Source organism: Molothrus aeneus, chromosome 19 (genome assembly GCF_037042795.1).
Source record: "Molothrus aeneus isolate 106 chromosome 19, BPBGC_Maene_1.0, whole genome shotgun sequence".
NCBI lineage: Eukaryota > Metazoa > Chordata > Aves > Passeriformes > Icteridae > Molothrus > Molothrus aeneus.
In genome coordinates this window covers 9,708,705-9,731,874 of record NC_089664.1, presented here as the reverse complement: position 1 = coordinate 9,731,874, position 23,170 = coordinate 9,708,705, and the positions used below count along the sequence as shown (strand labels likewise).

At 47.6% G+C, this 23,170-nt stretch overlaps 1 protein-coding gene across 6 annotated transcripts in view; it reads right to left on the bottom strand.

Moving 5' to 3' along the window:
- Window positions 1-23,170, bottom strand: part of DAB2IP (DAB2 interacting protein) — a 156,715-nt gene that overhangs the window by 76,964 nt on the left and 56,581 nt on the right. For all 6 annotated transcript variants that reach the window (XM_066562628.1, XM_066562627.1, XM_066562630.1 and 3 more), the window contains exon 3: window positions 18,359-18,477. In XM_066562628.1, coding sequence (XP_066418725.1) covers window positions 18,359-18,477 — 119 coding nt within the window. The remainder of the gene's footprint in view (window positions 1-18,358; window positions 18,478-23,170) is intronic.

The following is a 23,170-nucleotide window of genomic DNA, read 5'->3' as shown; positions in this document are numbered from 1 at the left end:
TTCTGATGGCTCCAGGGACGGCTCGAGAGGGGGATGCACAGGTTTTGTTGCTTTCTGGTATCCATGGGGTCATTCCCAGCCCCCTTTTCCAAGCTCTCACACTGATTTCCCACCACCAGTATTATCTTCAACAGTCAGTTCCTCTGCATCACTAATTCTGTTTCAGACAAGAACTCTGGCTCTTCTGTTTTAGACAAGACAAGGCTACAGTGAAGCACCTCAACAGATGAGCTGTTAGGCAGAGCTGTAAATTTAGATGGTGCAAGACCAAAAATATAAATTTAAAATTAAATATTTAAAGTTTGGATGATGGCAAAAAATAGATAAACTCTTTGAAAGAATAGCCATTATTAGAAATTATAAATCTGCATGCTAATTTATGTGGTTACTATTGACATTTTCTTTCTAATTCAGCTTTTAGCCCTTTTCTTGCATGCAGATAAATTCTAGTTAAGAGCATTGTGATGTGCAGAAGGCTTAATCCAACAGAAACCCACTAATATGCAATCTAATATGCAATTTAAGGATCTCAGGTTCATTAATAGTCCCAGGAGCAGCTTGTTTAACAGATTATTTCATGGGGCTCAGTCCATCTGAGACACTGGGGACAGGAATTGCCTTCCCACAGCCACCCTTTGGAATGTCCAGGCTCCTGTGGGGATGGGGCTCCTTTGAGGGGCATTCTCCACCCTCAGTCCATTTACTGGACAGGTAAAAACTGCAGAACCCTGGAGAGGTCTGTTTCCAGAGATCCCAGCATGATCTGTCCTCTCTGCAGGCATTTTGATAAGAAAATGAAATGAATACCCAAACACTCTGCTCCTCATCAACCATCGATTCACCTACTGGCAGTTTCAGTAATAAATTAGATCAATGCAATTATTGTGTGTGCACACAGATGTCAAATCACAATCACTATGATCAGATCAGTTGGGTGTTTCCTAGAAAAAACAGTATTTATCCATATTTGGTAGAGGAGAGAAGGTTCATCTGCCCATCCAGAAAGAGGTTTCAACCCTGTGTTTCATGGACTAAATCCTGAAAACAATTTACTCTGGGAAACCAATGCATTATTTTTCCAGTTCTGTGCTCTGTCCAACCACTTCCTCTTCAACAGATCCAACTATGAGAAAGGCCAAAAATCCCCCAAACTCTGTAGCTTTCAATGTCCTGGAACAAGTCAATATTTTGCAGGCACAATGCCCATCTCCGGTGCTGACAGGCAGCAGCTGAGCTGACACACACACCCCAAAGGAAAGCACCAAAAACCCCAGGGAACAAACCCTGTCCCCATGCCAGGACACCCCCAGACATCCTCCCCTGCTCCCCATGACCCCCCTGGGATCCTCTGGTGCCCTGGGAAGCACAAGAGACCTGTTGGCTGCTTGGCTCCTCCAGCACATCCTCCAGGCAGGGCAGGGCCAGGGCTGGGCAGCTGTCCCTGCTTCTCCAGGCAGCCTGCTCCAACTGACAGTGGGTGCAGGCAGGTGCATTCCCAGGGCCTGCATGCTGCAGCTCCCCACCTTGTCTCCTGTTTACCTGTCAATTATCCACCTTAAATTCTTCCACCTCCCCCTGTTGACACCTCGGAAGCACAGGTTATGAAATGCATGCTCTGTTATCTGCCAGCGACCCAGATAACAGCCCTGCCTGTGCTCCACATCCTGCAGCAGCTCAGGAGCTCATCCTACCCAGGCAGAGCTGCTCCCTGAGCTCTGAGTGCTGCTGCCAGGGCTGTGCTCAGATCACACACCAGGGCCTCGTCAGGCACCGTCCCGAGGAGCAGCCACCAGGGCCCAGCCGACTTTGCTGCCTCCAATTTAGCTTGTTAACCGTTCCCAAAAATGAGTATATTTTAATTACTGTTTTCTGAGAATTGGGATTATTTTCCTTCTAAATATATTCGTCTGATTATCTTCAGGATGAAATTCATTTGGTTAATTACCATCTTTTTAATTTGTTTAAGACTGTGTTTCAGTTTCCTGTGCTGTAACACCTCCCTGCCAGCTCTGCCTGCATTTATTCAGTGTCTGACAGATTCCCATCTCAGGGAACAAACAGAAGGTTTCCATAAAAAACATGCAGTGCCCCAAGACTTGCAGGCAGCCTGTGATCCCACCTGAAATCCAGGGGAAGGAGGAGCAGAATGCAAACATGGGACCTTTTCAGCCTCCAGTTCCACTTCCAATCCATGCACTCGCTCCAAGCCCTCCTGGCAGACACCCCCTCATGTAACAGCATCAGCCAAACCACAGCAGTTTGTACCTGGGTCATTCTATTACTACCCCAAAACAGCAATAGACAAATTTCAATTTCATTACCAAGATCTTGATTCCAGTCACTGATGCATTTACTGGAAGAACCCAAACATAATTTTATTTCCAGTTTCCTAGACTGTTCCAATAAAAATAAATAAAACCTTCTATGGGTAATGCAAACAAGACCAACGGAGACATAGGAGAAATTTCAGATATTCTTAAGCCAATAGAAACCCCACCCAAAGGGAAAGGTCATGGCACCTAGTTAAATTACAGACATGGCCTTGAAGAGCAGGAACACCAGGAGAGCATCCAAAAGCTTGGGAAAAGATGTTTACATGGAGGACAGTGACTGTCCCAGCTGGGTGGACACGGATGGACCTCGCTCTCCCCAGGCTGATCCCACCTCAGTTTGCAGGGATTTTGCACAGCAGCTCAGGAGGCTCTCCCAGGGCTGCCCGGAGTCCCTGGCTGTGCCCCAGCACAGCCCTGGCTGCCCCAGCCTCAGCTGCACCCACGTTTCTTTTCCATGCCAACACATTTCCATCTTGCTCAGAAAGCTGTTTGTCCCTTAATAGGGCACATTTTCCAACCAGCTTTGTTGTTCTGCAAATTATGGGCTTTAAAGAATTAATGGTGGAATATAAATCAATTTAGTTCACTGAGAGTGTGTGTGTTTTATGTGGTAGAGGTTTTCAGAGAAAAGTAATTAGTTGATTTGGCATTTTAATCTTCAGAAAAATAAAGAAGCTATTTTTCTCCTAAGAGGATGTGTTTGAACACATAAACATATGCTGCATTTTCTGAAACTATATTAAGAAATATTATTTATTGGTTAGATGTGGCTGATAAGTGTTTCTATTGTCTCAGGAAGATTCTTTGTGATAAAGATTTCACTACAGGGACTGCATTTCACTTTCCAAAATGCCTGACCAGAGGCTTTAAAAAAAAAAGCCAGAGAGGTCCAGTTTGTTTCTCTGCCAGGTATGTCCCTTTCCCAGGGAAGTTCTTTTCTCCAGGTGGCCCCTCCTGTGTTTAGTGGAGATTCCATGGCCACAGGGCTGACCTCTCCCAGCAGCTCAGCCCTCCACAGCTGTACCAGGCACATCTGGCCACATCCATAAGCAGCAGACAGGCACCAGGGAGGCTCAGATGCTGCTCTGGAGCCTGTGTGTGTGTGAGGAGCAGCTCAGGCAGAGCTGGGCTGATGGAGAGCAGCAGCCCCCTCCTGGGGACCGTTGCATAAGATGCCTCTGCTTTGCATTTTGTTCTGTCCCTGGCTGCAGCCGGGGTGTCTGAAGCCAAAGGGCTGCTTGTGCTTTGTGAGAGAATCAGCCTGTCCCACTGGTGAGTGTCATTTGCCCTCTTGATGTCTGTGCCACACAAAAAAAGGATTCCACCTTCCTCCCTTTGCTGAATTTCCCATATTAACACCCTGGGTGTGTTCAGCAGAGCCAAAGCAAAGGCAGCCAGCCACGCATCTGAGTTTGCTTTCCCCCTGCTCCCCCAGAACAACTCATTTAACAGCAGCAAAGCAATTAGAAAATCGATATTCCATTCAGACATGACTGTTTGGGCTGCAGCATTGCTTAAGGAACTTCTCTGGCAGCCTCATCTTTGCCTGGACAAAGGATAAGGCAGGAAGGACACTGCTGTTGGGAGATCTGATTGATTTAGGATGATTTCTCTTAAAGCCCACACAGTATTTGCAGACTGTTTCAGGTACAGGCAGTGTGGAGATGACATTCTCCTAATAAGCAGCTCTGTGCCAGGAGTGTGCATATAAATACAGCTGCAGAGAAATGCAAGCTTGCTTTCTTGTTTAATATCACACCACCCACCTGAATAAAACAGAACCTGACACATGTCATAAGGAATTACTGGAAGAATGCAAGGCCCTTAGGCACCAGAGCCCCATTTGTATTCCAGTCGTATTAACCAAAAATAAAATAAATAAGTAACAATCACATCCTTGCCATGAAAGGATTTTCCAGCCATTCAAGCACTTACTACGATGCTGCTACACATTCCTGTGCTGGAAATGCAAAGGCAGCAAAGGGGAGGGAAACAGAGACAAAGCAAAGAGAAGAAATCACAGTGGAGAAATGAGTGGGATTTGCTGCTTTGGAGTTCATGCTGGAAGGCTCAGCCCGGCCCAGCCCAGCCCAGCTCAGCCTGGCCCAGCCCAGCTCAGCCCAGCCCAGCCTGGTCCAGCCCTGCTGTCTTCCCCGAATTCTATAATTAGTATCAGTGATTATTCCAGCAGGATTCAGAACCCTGGCCATCTGCAGAGTGCAGGGTGGGAGCAGCCTGCTTTGTTTTCATGTTATTTAAAATAAGAACCGTAATTGCCAATTGTTGTGGTGGAAAACCACTCCCTCATGGAGCCAGGCACGATGGAAAGCACCGTGTGGGCTCCACCTTTCCCAGCCACTAGGGAGAGTGGGAAAGCAAAAATTCCCCAAACTCTGAGCAAACCCACCCACCTTCCCCAGAAAAGTGAAAATCAGATCTATGGTTACTAAATTAAGGAGCAGGAACTCCTTCTGCAGGGAACACGAGCGCTGAAAGCCGTCCAACACAGGCTCCATCCCACATAGCAGTCCCTGGTTTGTTTGCCTGTGTGTGCTGTTGTGTAAGCCATAATTATGCAATCTCACAGTTTAGCACCGAGGACATTCCCAGCTTGTTCCAGCTCGGCAGCAGCAGCTCATGGCCATAAATGAAAAAGGCAGACTTTTCCCACAAATCTACTGACATGGAATAATGTGACCTCTGGTAGCATGGAAAAGGGCAGTGCAAAGATGAGCTCTGGGAAAAGGGGGCACTGCTGGCCAAAATTACCAGCAGTGGACTTCCAGTTAATGCAAAATGAAGCCAGCCATGGCAGGGACATGTGGAACCTTTAAACTGGTTCTGATGAGGTTTCTCTAAATTGGATGCCCTGACACAGCAAAGTGGGAGATCTGTGACCTCAGGAGCAGCACAACAAACAGCAACACAGAGAGACACTGCACTGAGAGAAAACATTTCCCAGTGCACTTTCTGATGGAAATGGTAGATAAAATCCCTGGACAAAACAGCCCATCCTCAGTCATCACCACAAACTGCTGCATTTCATGACTTTTTCTGGGTCATTAGTCACCCAAGTAATTTTTCAACAAAAAATGAAGATTTCTCAGTTGACTTTTTCAGGCAAAATGAGTCTGATTTTGAAGATTCACAAATAGCTGTAAATAATGGTCAGATGCCAGGAACAGCTGTAATTACTGTTTCAAACTATTTTATGTCCAGAGGCATCCAATGAGTTTTGAAGATCTCTTTATGCTATCTCAATTTTAGAGTTGAACACAGTTAGGGGGAGTCACTTCCTCCAATGTATGGTACTGACACCCAAGTGTTGTTCTCTATGTCCCAAACACCAGGAGCACAAATCAAATGGAATCCTGTGCTCTTTATGCACTGACATTTACAGAAAGAAAAACGTGTCAGAGGAAGAAAAGTGTCCACAGAAGCACTCAGGGCTGAGTGATGCCTCCTCAGCTTATCAGGGACAGGGTGGTGGTTTCACCACATCACAGGCAGGAAATCCAAGTGCCAAGATGCAGGTGATAGAGCCCAGGAGCTCTGGGAGCTCTGACTCTGCTCCAGCCTGGGGCTCACTGCAGCACTGACAATGCCCAAGTAGGGTAATGGGCTGGGAGACATCAGGGGCTGTGGAATTATCACAGAATCCCAGGCTGGGGTGGGGTGGGAGGGACCTGAAAGCCCATCCAGTGCCACCCCTGCCATGGCAGGGACACTGTGGGACCTTCCACTGTCCCAGGCTGCTCCAGCCCCTCCAGCCTGGCCTTGGGCACTGGTCCAGGGGCACCCCACCCTGACAGGGAAGGATTCCCTCCCAGTATCCCATCTGACCCTGTGCTCTGTCAGCCATTCCCCCTTGTTCTATCACTTGTAAAAATCCCTCTCTTAAATGTTTAAGGGAACTTGATATTTCCAAAACCTTCAGACTTACAATTGGACTGGTGGAATTATTTAGGTCAAGTCATGCTTTGCATGTTAATTTGAAAAAATAATCAAATCTAACGTGAGTTTCAGAACACCAATGCCAGGACAGCCAGCCCAGGAAATTATTGATGAGCTTTCAGAGAGGACTGAAGCAATTAAGAGTCACTTCTGGTTGCCTGAAAGCAGCTTGGTGACCTAGAGGAGATCCCTGAGCTGTCCTTCAGGGCCACATTCACACACAGGATGTTTTTTTTCCCATTTCTAGAAGTTGTTCTTGGAAAATGTCACCATTCATTGCTGAGGTTCCCAGGATGCAGCAGCTCTCATTACACCTAAGCCCTCTCAGCACAAAGTAGCCACAGATAACCTGGATGTCTTTGCTGCAGCTGCTGTTCCAGAGGCTGCACTCCCATTCCGTGGGGGGATTCCCATCATTACTGGCTCTGTTATTTTATATCTCATTGCTCTGTGTATGCTGACTCTTGATCCCTTCATTTGAACAAAAGGATGTGTTCCTCTGACACCAGCAGGGATGAGGAGTCTCAGGGATGGGAAGGGATGCTGGAAGAAAGGCAGCAGCTCATGATGTGCCTGGGCTGAGGGCATGGAGCCCTGGAGCCTCTGTCCCCATGGGAGCCCTGGAGCCTCTGTCCCCATGGGAGCCCTGGAGCCTCTGTCCCAAAGGAAGCCCTGGAGCCTCTGTCCCCATGGCAGCCCTGGAGCCTCTGTCCCCATGGCAGCCCTGGAGCTCTGTCCCCATGGCAGCCCTGGAGCCTCTATCCCCATGGGAGCCCTGGAGCCTCTGTCCCCATGGGAGCCCTGGAGCCTGTGTCCCAAAGGAAGCCCTGGAGCCTCTGTCCCCATGGCAGCCCTGGAGCCTGTGTCCCAAAGGAAGCCCTGGAGCCTCTGTCCCAAAGGAAGCCCTGGAGCCTGTGTCCCCATGGCAGCCCTGGAGCCTCTGTCCCCATGGGAGCCCTGGAGCTCTGGCCCCATGGGAGCCCTGGAGCCTGTGTCCCCATGGCAGCCCTGGAGCCTCTGTCCCCACGGGAGCCCTGGAGCCTCTGGCCCCATGTCAGCCCTGGAGCCTCTGTCCCCATGGGAGCCCTGGAGCCTCTGTCCTAAAGGAAGCCCTGGAGCCTCTGTCCCAAAGGAAGCCCTGGAGCCTCTGTCCCCACGGCAGCCCTGGAGCCTCTGTCCCCATGGGAGCCCTGGAGCCTGTGTCCCAAAGGAAGCCCTGGAGCCTCTGTCCCCATGGCAGCCCTGGAGCCTGTGTCCCAAAGGAAGCCCTGGAGCCTCTGTCCCAAAGGAAGCCCTGGAGCCTGTGTCCCCATGGCAGCCCTGGAGCCTCTGTCCCCATGGGAGCCCTGGAGCCTCTGTCCCCACGGGAGCCCTGGAGCCTCTGGCCCCATGTCAGCCCTGGAGCCTCTGTCCCCATGGGAGCCCTGGAGCCTCTGTCCTAAAGGAAGCCCTGGAGCCTCTGTCCCCATGGCAGCCCTGGAGCCTCTGGCCCAAAGGAAGCCCTGGAGCCTCTGTCCCAAAGGAAGCCCTGGAGCCTCTGTCCCCATGGCAGCCCTGGAGCCTCTGTCCCCATGTCAGCCCTGGAGCTCTGGCCCTGTTGCTCACAGTTGCTCAGAACACACCTGCCAGTGCTTTCAAGGTGTAGTAAAGATGTTTCTTCCAACAACATAATGCTGTACATGAGCAAACACACTGAGCAGGGAATGGGTCAAAGTGATAAAAACCATGGAAAACAGTTCAAGTTTAGCTGGAAAAGACAAGGAGACACAAATAACACATGGTAGAATCAGGAATGAATTGCCTGCTTCTATTTACTGTCTTTTCTAAAATGGCCAATGAATAGGTAAGAAAGATGAAAGGTAATGGACTTTATTAGATTAAAAACTCTCAGTGCTATAAATTATGTATCAGATACTGTCTGTGGCACTCATTGATACAAGATGTAATTGAGACCAAAAACTTCACACCAATCAAACAGGATTATTGTTATTTTTTGAGACAAAAATAACTTGTTCTGCCATTCAGAAGACAGAACAAAGCTCCCAATGCAGGGAATAACAGGGAGCTGGCCCTGGCTCAGGGGCCACCCCTTGGACATGCTGGAGTCCCTGTGTTCCTCCCTCCCTGCTGTCAGGGTGCACCTGAGGGTGTGTGGAGGCTCTGCTGCTGTGTGAGAGGTTGGGACTGTGATTAACAAAGTGAGGGAGAGCCTCAGCATGAGTGACTTTATCTAATGAGGGTGAGACACCCTGTACAGAGAGAGCTGCAGCTATAAAGGCATCAAGGCAAACTTCTCTCAAGTGTGTGTCAGAGCAGGTACAAGAGGGCCGTGATAATGAAAAAAAAAGACAAATAATTCTCTGCCCTTTTCTTGCAGGCTTCACTCAAGGACTGGAATTGCTCTATCAGTACATATCACAGAGCTGCCAACAGACTTGGGAGGCAGCAGGGTTATACAAAGATCATAAGCCACGCTTAAGAGATGAGAGTTTAAAAAGAATCCAATGCTGCAGTCAGCTGATGATTTTTCCTATCTTATATCTTCTGTTAGAACATGTTTCAACAGAATCCAAATTATTACCTGCTCTGTAGGGCTCAAATGCCCATGTAAATGAAGCTGGGAGTAACTAGTTAGAGGGAGAAGGATTGAGGAGATTAATGTGAGCTACACTCACTTCCCTAGATGGCTCAGAGAGCTTATAACAGAACTGGGATGCTGGAAAGCAATTAAAAGAACTAACTTAAATAAATCTCTAGTGCTGAAGGTTTGCCAGCATATACCTCTAAATTCTCCTCTGATGCAACCAGGCCCCTTCCTCCAGGGATGTTCTAACAAGCTCTCAGACATCAGGATAATTATTGCAAAGTGTGACCCAGACTGTGGTTACTGGTATAATCAAAAAAACCCTCGAGGTTTCTAAATTAGACACAGTCTCCCTGGTGGAGCAGAGCTCCCAACTCTTGGTAACTCTTGTAATGACAAAACTTCCAATGCCACTGGCTGTGAGTGGGACAGCCCTGGTGGGCTGGGGGTGACCTTGGGGCTGCTCATCCTGATGGGTTTCCCTTCTCCCGGAGAGGATTCCTGGCAAGGAGCACACTCCAGGAGTGGCAAGGGGAGAGATAAGGGCTCACAGAAGCACAGAATGTCCTGAGCTGGAAGGGACCCACAAGGATCATCCAGTCCAACCCCAGCCCTGCACAGACACCCCAGCAATCCCACCCTGTGTGTGAGAGCAGTGTCCAAACACTCCTGGAGCTCTGGCAGCCCTGGGGCTGTGCCCATTCCCTGGGGAGCCTGTTCAGTGCCCCACCACCCTCTGGGGGAAGAACCTTTCCTGAAATCCAGCCTAAATCTTCCCTGGCAGAGCTTTGTGCCATTCCCTCAAGGATGGAGAGGGACAACATCTAAATGCTGTTATTGTGAGGGGAGGATATGGCTGGTGAAGTCCCTGCTGCAGCAGACCAGGCACTGCTGCTCCCTCACACCATTTCCTAAGCAAAACATGTTCCCCTGATGTTTCAACTTCTCAAACTGAGTATTTGATCCCTTGGGGAAGCTTAAGGACTGCAGTGGATTTGCTGGTTTCTGGTGCACGGGGAACTTCCACTGCTGGGCTGTAAATCCTTGCTTGGTGCTAACACACAATCTTCAATTTAAGCAAACAGGGAGCAAGGGAAGGAATGAAACACTAATTGCAATCCAAATTGCTCCATCTTCCATCCCCCCCTAATCCATAAGGTCTGAGTGATGATCAGTGAATAATTAATTCAGAGGAGCTGGAGAGGTTCCTGCAGGGCCTCTGTGGATGAATATCCTGCTCAGGGACAGCGCTGGGAGCCCCGGGGTGCCCTGCAAGGCACCCCCTGCACGTGGCCCTGGGTCACTCACTGATTGCACCTCCTGGCTCACCCACACGGCCACTGCACAAACAGCTCCCACTGCCACCTTCCCTGGGAGCACTGGGAAAGGCAGGACATGCCACAATCCAAGGGAATCACAGACACTGCCATGCCATGAGAGAAACCATCCACATCCTGGTGGCACTTGGCCTTGCTTGGTGCCCAGGCAGAGGATAAACACCAGACTAAAGATGAGCAACAACAGCCCTGGGCCTTTCATTCCAACCCTCAGAGCCAGGCATTGGTAAAAACTCTGCTCTCACCAAACGAATTTAACATACAAATCCTTCTCTCTCTCTCTCTCTCTCTCTCTCTCTCTCTCCCTGGGTTCCCATCATCTAAAGTGCTACTATATAGCAACAAACACATCCCTAATGGAACAAATCTCCCCACACAGCCAGGACAGCAAAATATTAATAATTCAAGGTACATAGAGCTGAGTTATGGAAATCATTTGGGAACTGCTGCAGGCCTGCTCTGCTCAGGGATTCCTGCAGAGAGGCAGCACTGGGGGCCGGGATGGGCACGTGGGAACTCCCCCCTGGACTGGGGGCAGCTTAATCCCAGAGACATCTGTGAAAAACGTGAGCAAGGGGCACAGCCTGATGGAACAGCTCTGGCTTTCTAATTCCTACTGCATTTCCACCCTTTGGAATGAGGGAATGACACCCTCCTGCACACTATCAATCACACACAAGGCATGCCACAGCCCTTTCTCATATAATTACTTATATAACACACGTGGATTAAAGCTAAATTCATATTTCTGGCTTTAGTTCAAATCAGTTCAGTATTTTAAAACAAATTACATTTTAATTCTAGCTAAAATGCATTGGTTTAATTCAATTAAAATCAGGTTTTTTTCTTTTTTTTTCATCACACCAGATCTGAACTGTGTGGAAGAGAGCCTAAGTGAGACATTCTGCAGTTGTACTGGAGATTTGGATTGTAAACACTGCCAACCAGATAAGCATCATGATATCACTATCATAAGATATCCATAGGTGAACAAACTACTTGAAATCTCACTAATAACCATTTCAGAGGCACTGTAGCCTAAGGTTTTATCAAAGAACATGGTAAGGAAGAAGCATATTTTTTCCTCAATCTGGTTTTTCCTTCCCTCTGAGCTGATGGATGAATTTGACAGAGTTATTTGGTATTCACAAGTCCTGAGCATCATTACAGGCAGTGCTCTGTGCAAGTCAGAGCCAGCAGAGAGCTCCAGCTCCAGCTGCTGCCTCCAGCTACAATCAGTGGATTTCAGGGCCCGAGCACTGCAATAGGAGCTGGGATAACAAGGAACACACGTCAGACATCGGCGTCTCCCAGCTCTGAACAAAGCCTTGGAACCCTTCCCCACCTCACTTCCATGCTCACTTGCAACTTTTTATCCCTCACACAGATTTTCCAGTTGAGGTCTTGCAAGGTTTCAATAAAGAACAGAGCGGAAGTTGGTTTGAGAAGTTTTTTAAAAACATTCCTTCCTTCCTTCCAAGAGAGAAAACCATTTATTGCTAAAACTAATTGCCACTACAAATGACAGAGTAGAGGACAGCAAAGTGTGAGCCAACATGCAATGGATCTCTCCTAGGAGATGGGAAATTTCAAGGAAGATGGAAACTGGAGGCAGATGCCAACTGGACATCCCTCCCCCAGGCACACACAGCACAGGGACAGAACTGAGAGTACAGTTACATCCCATTAAACACAGCTGCACATGCCAGAAACAGGGAAAGTCCCTGCTCTGCCATCTTCCCACTTCTCTGCAGCTACTGGAGCTGGTTCAGTGCCCCAACCAAACAGAAAATCACCCCTTAAATAATAATCTCCCATTGAATCCACTTGCTGCCCTTCCCAAGATTGTGTGATGGGAAGGGGCACATGTGGGGAGGGGCAATGGGCTGGGGAGAGCAGGACTGCTCCTCTCAGTGTAAGAGTGAGGGTTTCATCAGGAGCAGGAGCATCATGCATCACTGCATGCCAGAATCACAGAACCCCAGACTGGTTTGTGTTGGAAGGGACCCTAAAGCTCATCTCACTCCACCCCCTTCCACAGACCAGGTTGCTCAGGGCTGTGGGAGGTGTCCCTGCCCACAGCAGGGGGATGTTTTAAGCCTGGGATAGAAGTATCTCAGTATCTATTGTAAACAGATGATAATTAGAAAAGCAGAGAAGAGTCTAGAAGGAATAGAAAGCATCCTCTGGTAGAAAAGCTGCAGTGATGGCATTTTCTTTCTCTTTTTTTTCCTTTGAGGTTATTGACATGAAGAGTAATGCTAATGTAATTGCACTGAAATTCATGCACATGAAAACCTCACCAGGGCAAAGTCAGAATAAATGGTCTGTTTGGAAACAAAACGTTGATGCAATGGAGTAGCAGTATCTGTCTTCCACCTGAAGAGTATCCCGACACCACGGGCCACAGCTCAGTGCAGCTGTCACCCTGGCTCAGTCTGTGCTCCAGGGACACGAGCAGAGCTCTCTGCCTGTACCCCTGAGGTGTGCACTGCTGCAGCAGCACATCCCAGCTGCCAGGCAGTGGCCACACGAGTCAATAAAGTGCATTCAGGCTGGGAGAGCAGCAAAATGAGAGCGAGCATCCTTGTATCCATTAATCAACCTGATCCTCGGCCGCGCAGACAATGGCTGGCGATTGTCGGCATTTCCCAAACATCCCTCATGTGCTAACCATCTGCAGCTGGAATACAATGCTTTGATTACAAATGTCAAAAAGATAGAGCAGAAAATTAACTTCTCCTTATTTAGTAGGTTTGCAGAAATGTGGCTTCACGCTACACTAATTCAGTGCCCTCGGTATGAAAACTCCCCATTATGATGTCTCGTCAAATTAGAGCCGACGATCCAACGATGTCATCTCCCTCCTCACACAAGGCTCTATTTTGTAATTAAGCAGGACAGGGAAACATTGGCCTTGCGTATAGAGAAAAGGTCAGGGATGCAAAACATATTTTTGCAAGCTAATTGTAAGATGCATGAAGCCAATTATCCCAGCAGTGCTGCATATGCCCGAGCAGGAAGGATTTTCTAATTCTGCTCCGTGACTCTGAGTTGAGTCAACGCGCCGGCTGCACCCCGTGGGGCACGGGGCTGGCAGGAAGCTGCCAGTGCAGAACTGGGAAAAAGGCTGTGAAAATTCTGCCATGACTCTATGAAAATCATTCCAGCCTCTTAGCCCTCCCCCTGACGTTTATTATGACTTGAAGAATTACCAGGAGATAATGCAGTCTTTACTGAAAGCTTTAGGTATGACCCCCTGTTCAATCAGTAAGCTGGTTTGGATGTGTAGGATAAAGGAAAGTGTTTCTGTATCCCTCGAGAATGGGAATGCATCTACCTCAGGCAGCTTCTGATACAATTTCACAGGTATCTGCAAAAGTCAAATGAACAGGAGGAACAGTTGGGACCTTGCTGCTGCCTTGGGAGAAGCTGAGAGGCCCCACATTGCTTTCAATCCATCTCTGTCCCCCTTGGAGTTATTATGATTCTTTCAATGCCTTCCAGAAAAGTCCTTTCAAAACGCCTTCTTTCCATTAACAACATTCTCCTTTTTAAAATGTCTAAACTTCCTGATACCATGAGAAGAAGATGAGGAACATCCCAGTTTATGGAGAGAAATGGTAATTTCTTCCTGCATCTCTCCTTCAAAGCAGCTCTCTCTGATTTTACTCCAGCCTCTTAACACAGCCACTAATTAGAGATCAGTAATAACTTTCTGGTTCAAGAAATATTTTGCAAAGGAACCCCATTAAAAGGCTGATTTGCTTATTCCAGGACAAAGCAGCCTTGATATAAATGCAGGTACTGCATGAGGGCAGTCTGAATTCTGAGACTGTCCTTGAATCTTGATTTTTCTGCTGAAATCTGTTCCCTGATGTGGGGGGAGTGGGGACAGGCACCACCTCTGGCATGAATGACATGGGGTGTCACACTGCTGGATGTGCCTGGCTGTGCAAGATGTTTTATTCTGCATTTCAGTCACTGCTGCTGGGGCTGGATGGTTCCCCCACACAAACTGCACAGTGTTCCCTCAATATCTTCATCACACTCAAAACCAGAGCCCGGCTCTCTGAAGTTGTCAGTGCCACCCTGCTGGGGGTTCCCTCTGCTGTGAGTTTCCCTACTCAGCCAGCTTCCCTGGATAATACCATTTAAGCAGGAGCCAGAAGAGGCAGCAGCTCTCCAGCATTGTTCACCCAGATCTGAAAGCCCTCCGTGGTTCTGGGGTCTGCCAGTGTCCTACTTCTGCAGGGTGAGTCATTTCTCTTCCCAGTTCCAGAGGAAATAGAGCAACTTCATCCTTCACCATGCAGCACTCACCAGATTCTCAGCAAACTTTACCAATTCCATCCTGCCTAAAAATATTTGGCATATCAGGTTTGTTGGGAATAAACAAATCAGATCTCCAAGAACACCAAAACTAAGTTTGCTGCAGGAGCACCATCAGTTCCTGGTGCACCAAAATAAGCTCTGTGCACATGGAAAGCTCCCACAACAGACAGCATGGGCACTAGAGTAGAAACTAAATGAGTTGCAGTATGACTTGTATAATTCCTCTTCTCTCTGGGGGTTAGAAGTCAAAATTTTGGATGGGCTAAAGACAAAAAGGAGTTTAAAGAGGAAGTCTCAGTAGTGCAACTTGCTGCTGTTATTAATGCAGGGCTGTACCCCTTCCAAGGCTGAGGCTCATTTAACAATCAACCATATGCTCAGGCTTTTGTAGTGCCAATAAAAGCTTAAATAGAATGTTATCTCCTGGAATTATAAAAAACAAAAACAAAAACCTTGCAAAATAATCACAAATGTTGGTACTCCAGAGTAGCATTAAATGGATTCTAGGTGCACTGAGGAAATGTGTCTCCAGCAATGATCAGTTCAGGGATTCCATCAGAACATAGAATTACCCAGAGTACCCATTTTTCACCAAATCAAGACAATCTGAATGCACTTGTCCACACGGTGTTACTGTGGCCCTGCCCTCTCAGTGCTGGTATAAAATCACCTTTGCCACTACCAGAAAACCATCAGCAATACATCCCCACCAATAATGAACAACTGCAGCAGAACAACCTTCTCTCCCTTCTCTGGCTGTATGCCCTGTGCTCCATGGCCAACCCAGAAATTTTCTCCATCACAAATTTTGTAGGAGAAATGTGGGTCCAATTAAGAAAAATTCATCTGCCAAATGCTTGATTTGTGGCTGATTCCAGAGGCCACTACAAAGCCAAGCATTCAGTGCTCCACGATAAAAACTTAGTGAGCTGCTGTAATAAATCAGGAGGCAGGAGACATTGTTAGCAAAAAGCCACTTCTTGGAACCCTTTTTAGCTCTAACAAGCAAGATAACCAGCCAGGAAATTGAAAGAACACTCATTCCACAATCCTCCTTTAAATCCCATATTTACATACTCTGATTGTACCATATTAGTGCACCTCTCATACAGAAGGTGAGTTACACTTGCTGTGAATTTGCTCCTTTTACTATCAGTAATGGTATTACTGTGACTGTAACAGGAAAAAAAACAGTGTGCACAAGACTGGCAAAATTTGTCCAAATGCATCCCTGTGAACCCCACAGTAATTTAGTGAAATAGATTTGTTTACATCCTCTGCTCCACACACAAACCACATCCGTGTCATTATCTGCCTGAACATGCATGTGCACAGTTCATGTATTTCAAATATTCATCTGCAGGATAAACAGGACATGTAAGGAAGGGGAAAAAAGAACTAAGAGGCAGGAACACTCCCTATTTAGATACAAAGAAGCCAAGTACCAGAAGCATTTAGGATCTACTGTAGCACAGTATTTCAACCTGGAGTGTTTTGACTGAATTTACTGCACTATTCATTTTGCTGTGGCATTCCCACAAAAATTGGCCCACGCTCCAGAACAGAGCACTGTTATAATGGTGACTTCCAGAGCAGAGGAGTGGTTCCTGAACAATCAGCTTCCATACAAGATGGAGTCAAGAATCAAATATTTAAGAGGCGAATATTCCAATACCAAATGCTTCTCTGGAGCAGTTCTTGGATTACAAGCAAGAAAAGCACAGCAGCAAATGCATGAGAATGATCTGAGAGACCTGAGCTCTTTCATATACATTGTGCACATACAATGGGATGGGAATGTTCAGAAAGATAAAATTATCTTCTGTAACCAAAGCCTCACTGCATGACTGAGAGGCCCAGCTGCTGCTTTGCTTTCACCTCTCTGAGAGCAACAGTCCCTAAGGCCAAGCTCTCCTGCAGAGGACTCCTGCTCACCTGACAGATCTGACACTGCCATGGCAGCGAGGGACTAAGAGCCTGCTGGCAGAGCCTCTGAGTCCCAGTGTCCTGCAGCTCAGGGATGTCTGTGAATCACAGAGGAAATGCACTTTTGAGAGATGCCTGCCTAACAGAAGGTCTAGTCTCGGGCATCAGAGGCATAATTCATTTTCAGATCCTCATACTCATATAAGCAAATCCTTGGTTATTCGAGGCTGCCAAGTGCCACCTCTGCTCTAATCCACCCTTTAAGCTCTACACTGCAAATGCACTCCAGGATTCCCCGAGTCTCTTTAAGGAGAACGTGCAGTACATCTGGGTCTCGGGCAGCCCAGCCAGCCCCCGGGCTGCTGTGCTGGGAGGGCAGGGAAATTACAAGGCTTAATTTGGGCAAATGACTCTGGCTGCAGGGCTGGCCAGAACAGTTAAATCCCGTGTCCTATCCTGCCAAGTCACAAACGAAACAAAACTCATCCAGGTAGAAGGGAAACCTCGCCTAATCTGCCCGTTCCTGGAGCAGCCAGCAGCACCGTGGGCACATTCCCGGCACCCGGCTCCTCTCGCTTCCCTCTGGAACACAGTGCCCTACCTCGAGCGTTTGGGAAAACTGCAGCTCAGGAATCAAACCAACTCTGTCTGCCCAGCCAGCAATCCCTGAAATCTTACTCGGCACTAACCAGCACAATCATTTCACCTGCAGAATCTAGAAGGGAAAAGCTTAGGAGGCTGCAATAGGTCAGGTAAGGAAAAATCCAGATTGACAATTGTTGTTTGCGAGCTTCAACAGCTCATGGCCCCTGCACTGAATAAGTACAGCTAAAACAAAGTAAGTTGTCATTGCTTTTCAAAGTGAAGCATTTACTCAATGGGTTCTCAAGTACCATCCTGGTACATTAAATTGCTCTGCTCTCAACTGGTTACATCAGGGTATGTCCAGCCCGGAGGAATTTTCAGACAGACTTTTCCTAGCACTTCAATATTTCTGTCAGTCCCCAAAATAATTTGTGTAAGGTTGAAAGATCTTCCTTTTGGAAGCAAACCACTGGTTTGTGGTTGGTAAAGGAATCTATCTTCCCCAACCATGACCTTGATCTGCATGTGAATTTGCACATGAATTTACCTTGAACGGAGCCTGTCTCATGCTCACACTAACATAATCTACACAGACATAAATACACATAAATCCACCAAAGAGCTGTTCTACTTTCTAACCAGCTGAAGAACCTCAAAGATCTCATTTCTCGTCTATTTTACTCACAATTTGCTCCAATACTGCCCATCCCACATGAAATGCTTTATCAGATCCATCTGCACATTCCCTGCAACACATCCCTCCTGGGCTGAGCTCCTGCCATGGCTCGGGCAGTAGCAGCAGCTCCGGCCACAGCCGAGGCTCCATCTCCGCGTAATGACGGCAGCCAAGGCGGGATGGAGACGGATGTGTGTGAGGGGGAGACAGGGATTTGGGGAGATTATGGCTGTTATTGTTCCACGGTATTGTTCCTACCGTGTGTAACCCAGTTGTGATCGGTGCAGTCCAGTGCAGGAGCATCCCTCCCCTCCCTCCCTCACCTGCATCAGTCGGCTCTGGCTGCTGCATCTCGGTGCTATTTATACGCTGGTGCCTCAATTTAGGATTTATTGGAGAAAAGAAAGCAGAGCAATCAGGCTTCTCTGCACCTGGAATTTACCCTGAAAAGGGAGGGCTTGTACCGTTCCCTCAACAACAAATTAAAACTACCCCTCTTGCAATTAACCAAGTCTACTTCTATCAGAGACGCAGCCCTTGCTCTGAATAAGATAAGCAAGATCTTAACAAGAGCTGGAAAAATCAATATCCTCCTCTCTCCCACACCCTCCGCGAAACGTCCCCTTACCTTTCATGGTCCACGCTCCTGAAGCCAGGTAAAATGTGCCGGAAGCTGCTGTTCCTATCGAGCTTCGGTTGGCTCTTTGTCCTTTTGATGGAGCCTTTAAGCCGACGGCTGAGGAACCCCTGTGGGGTGAGACAAGAATACTAAATTACAAGGCAAGGGCAGCGGGAAGCGGGAGCGGAGCCGCCCGTGCAGCCGGGCACAGCGTCCTGGGCAGCTCCCGCATGAGCGGCGCTGGCAGCGCCTGGCGTCAGCCAACATCTGCTCCCGGCGCTCCCGGCCGGGGCTGCGGCGCGCCAGACTCCCCGAAGCCTCCGTTGCCCTGGCAACCATCAGCTCCCATAAAATCCCGTCTGAAAGACAAGACTGGCACATGGCGGCTCTGACGGGAGCGGGGGCCGCCCGCGGCTCCGGCCGCCCCGGCCCAGACGCCACCCACGGCGGGCACACGGGCAGGGCGAGCTCCGGTACCTGCTCCGAGCCCCCCGGATCCGCGGCCATGGCCGGCACAGCCGGGCTCAGCTGCTGCGGCTACACGGATGGAGCTCCATAAAGCCCGTCCGAACCGCGCCTGTGGGCTCGGGGTACCGGCAGCACCTTCCAGGAGAGGCCCCGGCTCGTTCCTTCTCCTCCGCCGAGCCTCCTCCCTCACGGAACATAAGTCACGGCTCCTGGAGAGCTGCACGGCAGAGCCAGCACCGAACGTTTTAATAGCAAAGCTTCTAATGTGTTATTTGCTTATTGTTAGGAGTTAATGTTCTACATAATCTGAACATTACATTTAATCTCTCCGCTAAATAAGGCAATAAAAGCGTTATACTACTGTGCTGGCCGGCATCTGCAGTGTATGAGAATGGTGCGAGAGGGTCAAGCACTTTGGCCAGGGAAAGTGGGGGGCATTTTAAAGAGAAAGCAGGATTTGGGGGTGAAGCCTGAAGGCGTGCTCCTTCTATGGACCATCACACTAAAGAAACAGATCAGCTCCACATGAACAGCTCAGCAAATCCCCGCAGAACTGAGGCTCTGCACACACTGCTTCCCTTCCCCAGCCCCAGGAACGGGGGAAGACACCCACGGATCAAGCCCAGATCCTGACACGTGTGAGGAAGGAAGAGTGAGAGTACCAGAGCAGCATCCCAGCCATGCCCACAGCGCACCCTCTGCTCCAGGCAGGAGCCTCAGGAGTTTCTCCACTCAGCATACAGGAATGGATCCTTAGCAGCTCACTTTTACAAATGAATACCTTTAATACGTCTTGCAGGGCGATAATCACAGTCTAACTTCTATGGAGCCTGTCATTTGTTCATGCCATTTAAACACTCCTTCCCCACCTCGGATATTCACGGCTCACATTATGTCTTTCTCAAGCTGCAAAATCTCCCTGGGCACTCTGTGTGGCTCTTATTATGGAAGTGACTTCCCTGTTCGTAAGTGCACCAAGAATTTCAAACATCTAGATAACCAAAGGTGTTTCACATTTATCAAGTGCCACTTTACTTACAAACGAGCTATGTAACATGCATCTGTGTGGACTGAATATTTCTCCCGGAGCTATTTGCATGACTGAAATAGCAGGAGGTATAACACACAGGCCATCACATAGTACACTCTGTCATACTGCACAAAGCCAACGTGGCAGATAACAAAGGCCTTTTCAAAAGGGTTCTGTCCCTGAGAAATACTTTTAGAGAATTTTATAGTACAGAGAAACATGGCTGTGAAAAGCAAATTTGAGGATTTGCATTATCTAGAGCATTGTTAAGATATTTCCCTCAGTACTCAGACCTTAGCCAGCCTCCTGCTCATGGTATCAGTGTGGTATCAGCCCCATACTCATGGTATCAGTGCAGTATCAGCCCCACACTGTTTGTATCAGCGTGGTATCAGCCCCACACTGTTTGTATCACTGTGATATCAGCCCCACACTCACCCTATCAACTCCCCATGTTCTTGTTCCTCTGACTGGACCAGGCCCTGTCTGCCTGCTATGGACACTGGCCAATATTTGCTGTGAAGGGAAAATTCAAAGTATACAACTGGCCAAACACCTGATACTGCCCTAAACTCTGCTGCTGAGAAGGTTCTGGCCCAGGAATGAGAGACTGGAGTTCCTTAACCACTGCCAGTCCACCCACAAATATGTCCTCATTTTATCAAGCCCCTTCTTCAATCCAAGAGTAGATTTGAGCTCTGAGGAAAAACCCAAATGCCTTCTACAACCAATGGTGACATTTTCCCCCTCAGTTGTGTATTCCACATCTCCACAACTGTTCCATGATTCGTGTAGGATTTGGAAATTAGAATTTAGGGTTGTAGCAAGACATTACTTCTGTTTGCCATTGTTTTTACATTTGTTGCCACCAGAAGGAGATCACACGGAGCCATTTTCCATTTTCATTGCCAGCTTCCTTGGGAGAATGAGATGTCAGAGATTTTAATGCTGATAAATGATGCTGCTATAGTGATACTTTGCACCTCCATAGTGCACACCAGAGATCAGAAAGCCTAATGTGTGAATGAATACCTTCTGTAATTTTTAGGTGGGGTAAGAAAAAAAGACAGAAGTTTGTCTGTGAAAATACAAGAGAGATATTCTGACCTGGGGTGTGACCGCCGAGCTTTCCTAGTGAGATCATAAGGGCATGATCCATTTCTTCTTCATTTATGACTTTAAACAACATTTGATTCTGATCTCCAGACAAACAAGGCTAATCCCACCCTCTGAGCATTGCCTGCTCCTCTAGCTGAGCTGCATTCTTGGCAGTTCCAGTAATTAAAGTGCTGCCCTTTGCATGCATGTTCTTTATACACTTTTAAGTTTATATTGAGAGCTGTCTAGGGCAGAATTGTGTCTTCCTGTGTGTGGGCAGCATTCACCACCAGTAAAAATATCATAGCAAAGATTAAACTAGTAACTGAGAAAGGTTTCATTCAGAAGTTAATAATCTCGATGAAATGACAAAAAATAGAAATCTGCAGAGCCCAAGAATCCCTTCAGCTAGAATAAATCTTGAAACATCTATAACAATGGAAGCAGAGGTACCAGCTATATAAATTCATCCCTGCACAGCCTAAGGTCTGAGCAAGAGGAAATCTTTTAGGCTCTTTAGAGACAATCACTGTGGTCAGAGTACGGCCCCATGCAATCCCTGAAATCCCACAGAGCAAAGTGGCACAGAACTCATCAGGCCTGGCAAGGAAAAGGGGTGAACCATGGAATCACAGTGGTTTGGCTTGGGAGGACCTTCAACAGCATCCAGTGCCACGCCTGCCATGGCAGGGACACCTCCCAGACCCCAGGGTGCTCCAGGCCCCGTCCTGGGGGTGTCCCTGGGACACTGCCAGGGATCCAGGGGCAGCCACAGCTTCTCTGGAACACACAGTGAGCACTGATTTCACTTTTCAAGGGCAAGGGCGTTGCTTTTCTTGCTTTGTTTCTGCTGTTTTGCCTCTGACATCTCGGAGCCCGGAGTACAATCGCTCTAATCACAAGAGCTGACTGAAGTCATAATAAGACACAAAGAATGAAGACAGAAGAAAACAAAACAAATCCTTTTGAGGAATGGCTTAATCACAACCACAGCAACTTCAGCTAAAACAGGATGGCACAATTCAAAACAGCACAACTAAATCTGCTCTGATTTGGGTCTTTTTCTTACATATTTGACAAACCCAAAATCCAATGCCATCATCTCACTGCAGACTGAGGAAGGTGGGACTCTCATTTAAATTTTTCTTCCTTATCAAATTTGGTATTTTCAATTACTCTAGAACCTGGAAATAATCTTATATTCTATTATAGTGTTTGAATATTTTTGGTATTATAATACTTTTAAAGCATATGTGCAAACCCATCAGCACCATATGCCTTTGAGATGCAGGAACTGTAGAATTCTACACGCCCTGGGGCAACACAAAAAAAAACTAGAAAGGAGAGAGAAAAAGGGAGGGGGACAAAACTGAGCAGAGTGTTAATGACAGCAAAATCTGGAGCTCCTGTTTTATTAAACATAAAGTAATGATGCAAGTCTTGTGTCTGGAGCTGACTCCCACACCAATAATGTTCACTCGCAGAGAACCCACAGGATAAAGTTATAAAAGTAAAAATTCAGCACCATGGAAACACAATAGAGATGAAATTTTAAGAATGATATATCAATAAATCAGGCTGGATGCCTCATGAGCAGCTTTCTTTGGAAGAGTCCTGGCAGCTCCCCATGTCCTCTAAGCCAGGAAAACAGGGAGAGGCTGGGGCAGAGTGAGGGTCTGGCCTGGGGCTCTGGGAGGGCACTGGGAGGGCTCTGGGAGGGCTCTGGGATGGTCAGACAGGAGCACAGACACAGACCTGGCTTCTGCTCTCACCCCAAACCCACACAGAACAGCCCCCACAAAGGCAGATCACAGGAACTACTGAACAGATGGGGTTATTTTTCTAGTTCTTCCATATCTTTTGTTTTAGTTCAAGCAAATCTCAACTCTGGGGGACATGAGAGGGCATCAGGAATTTTTTCACTACTCATCATAAGGAAACTGCTATAAATAAGTGTCTGCTGAGAGTACAAGTGTGCAATGCAGCCTTTCATCCCAGGTCTCCGTGTGTTCTGCTATGTCAGGGATAAGGTATAAAACTGGGAGTAAATCTTTCCCACCAGACCCATCCTCATTCTGGGATTTACAATTTTTATTTTTTATATTAAACTTAATTTAATTCTGGAATTAGTTTGGGGTATTTTTCTGTTCCTCCACAGCACATGGAAATACCCTCTTATTGAGGCTCCACTGAATGGATAATTAATATTTGTATTTGGGAAACAA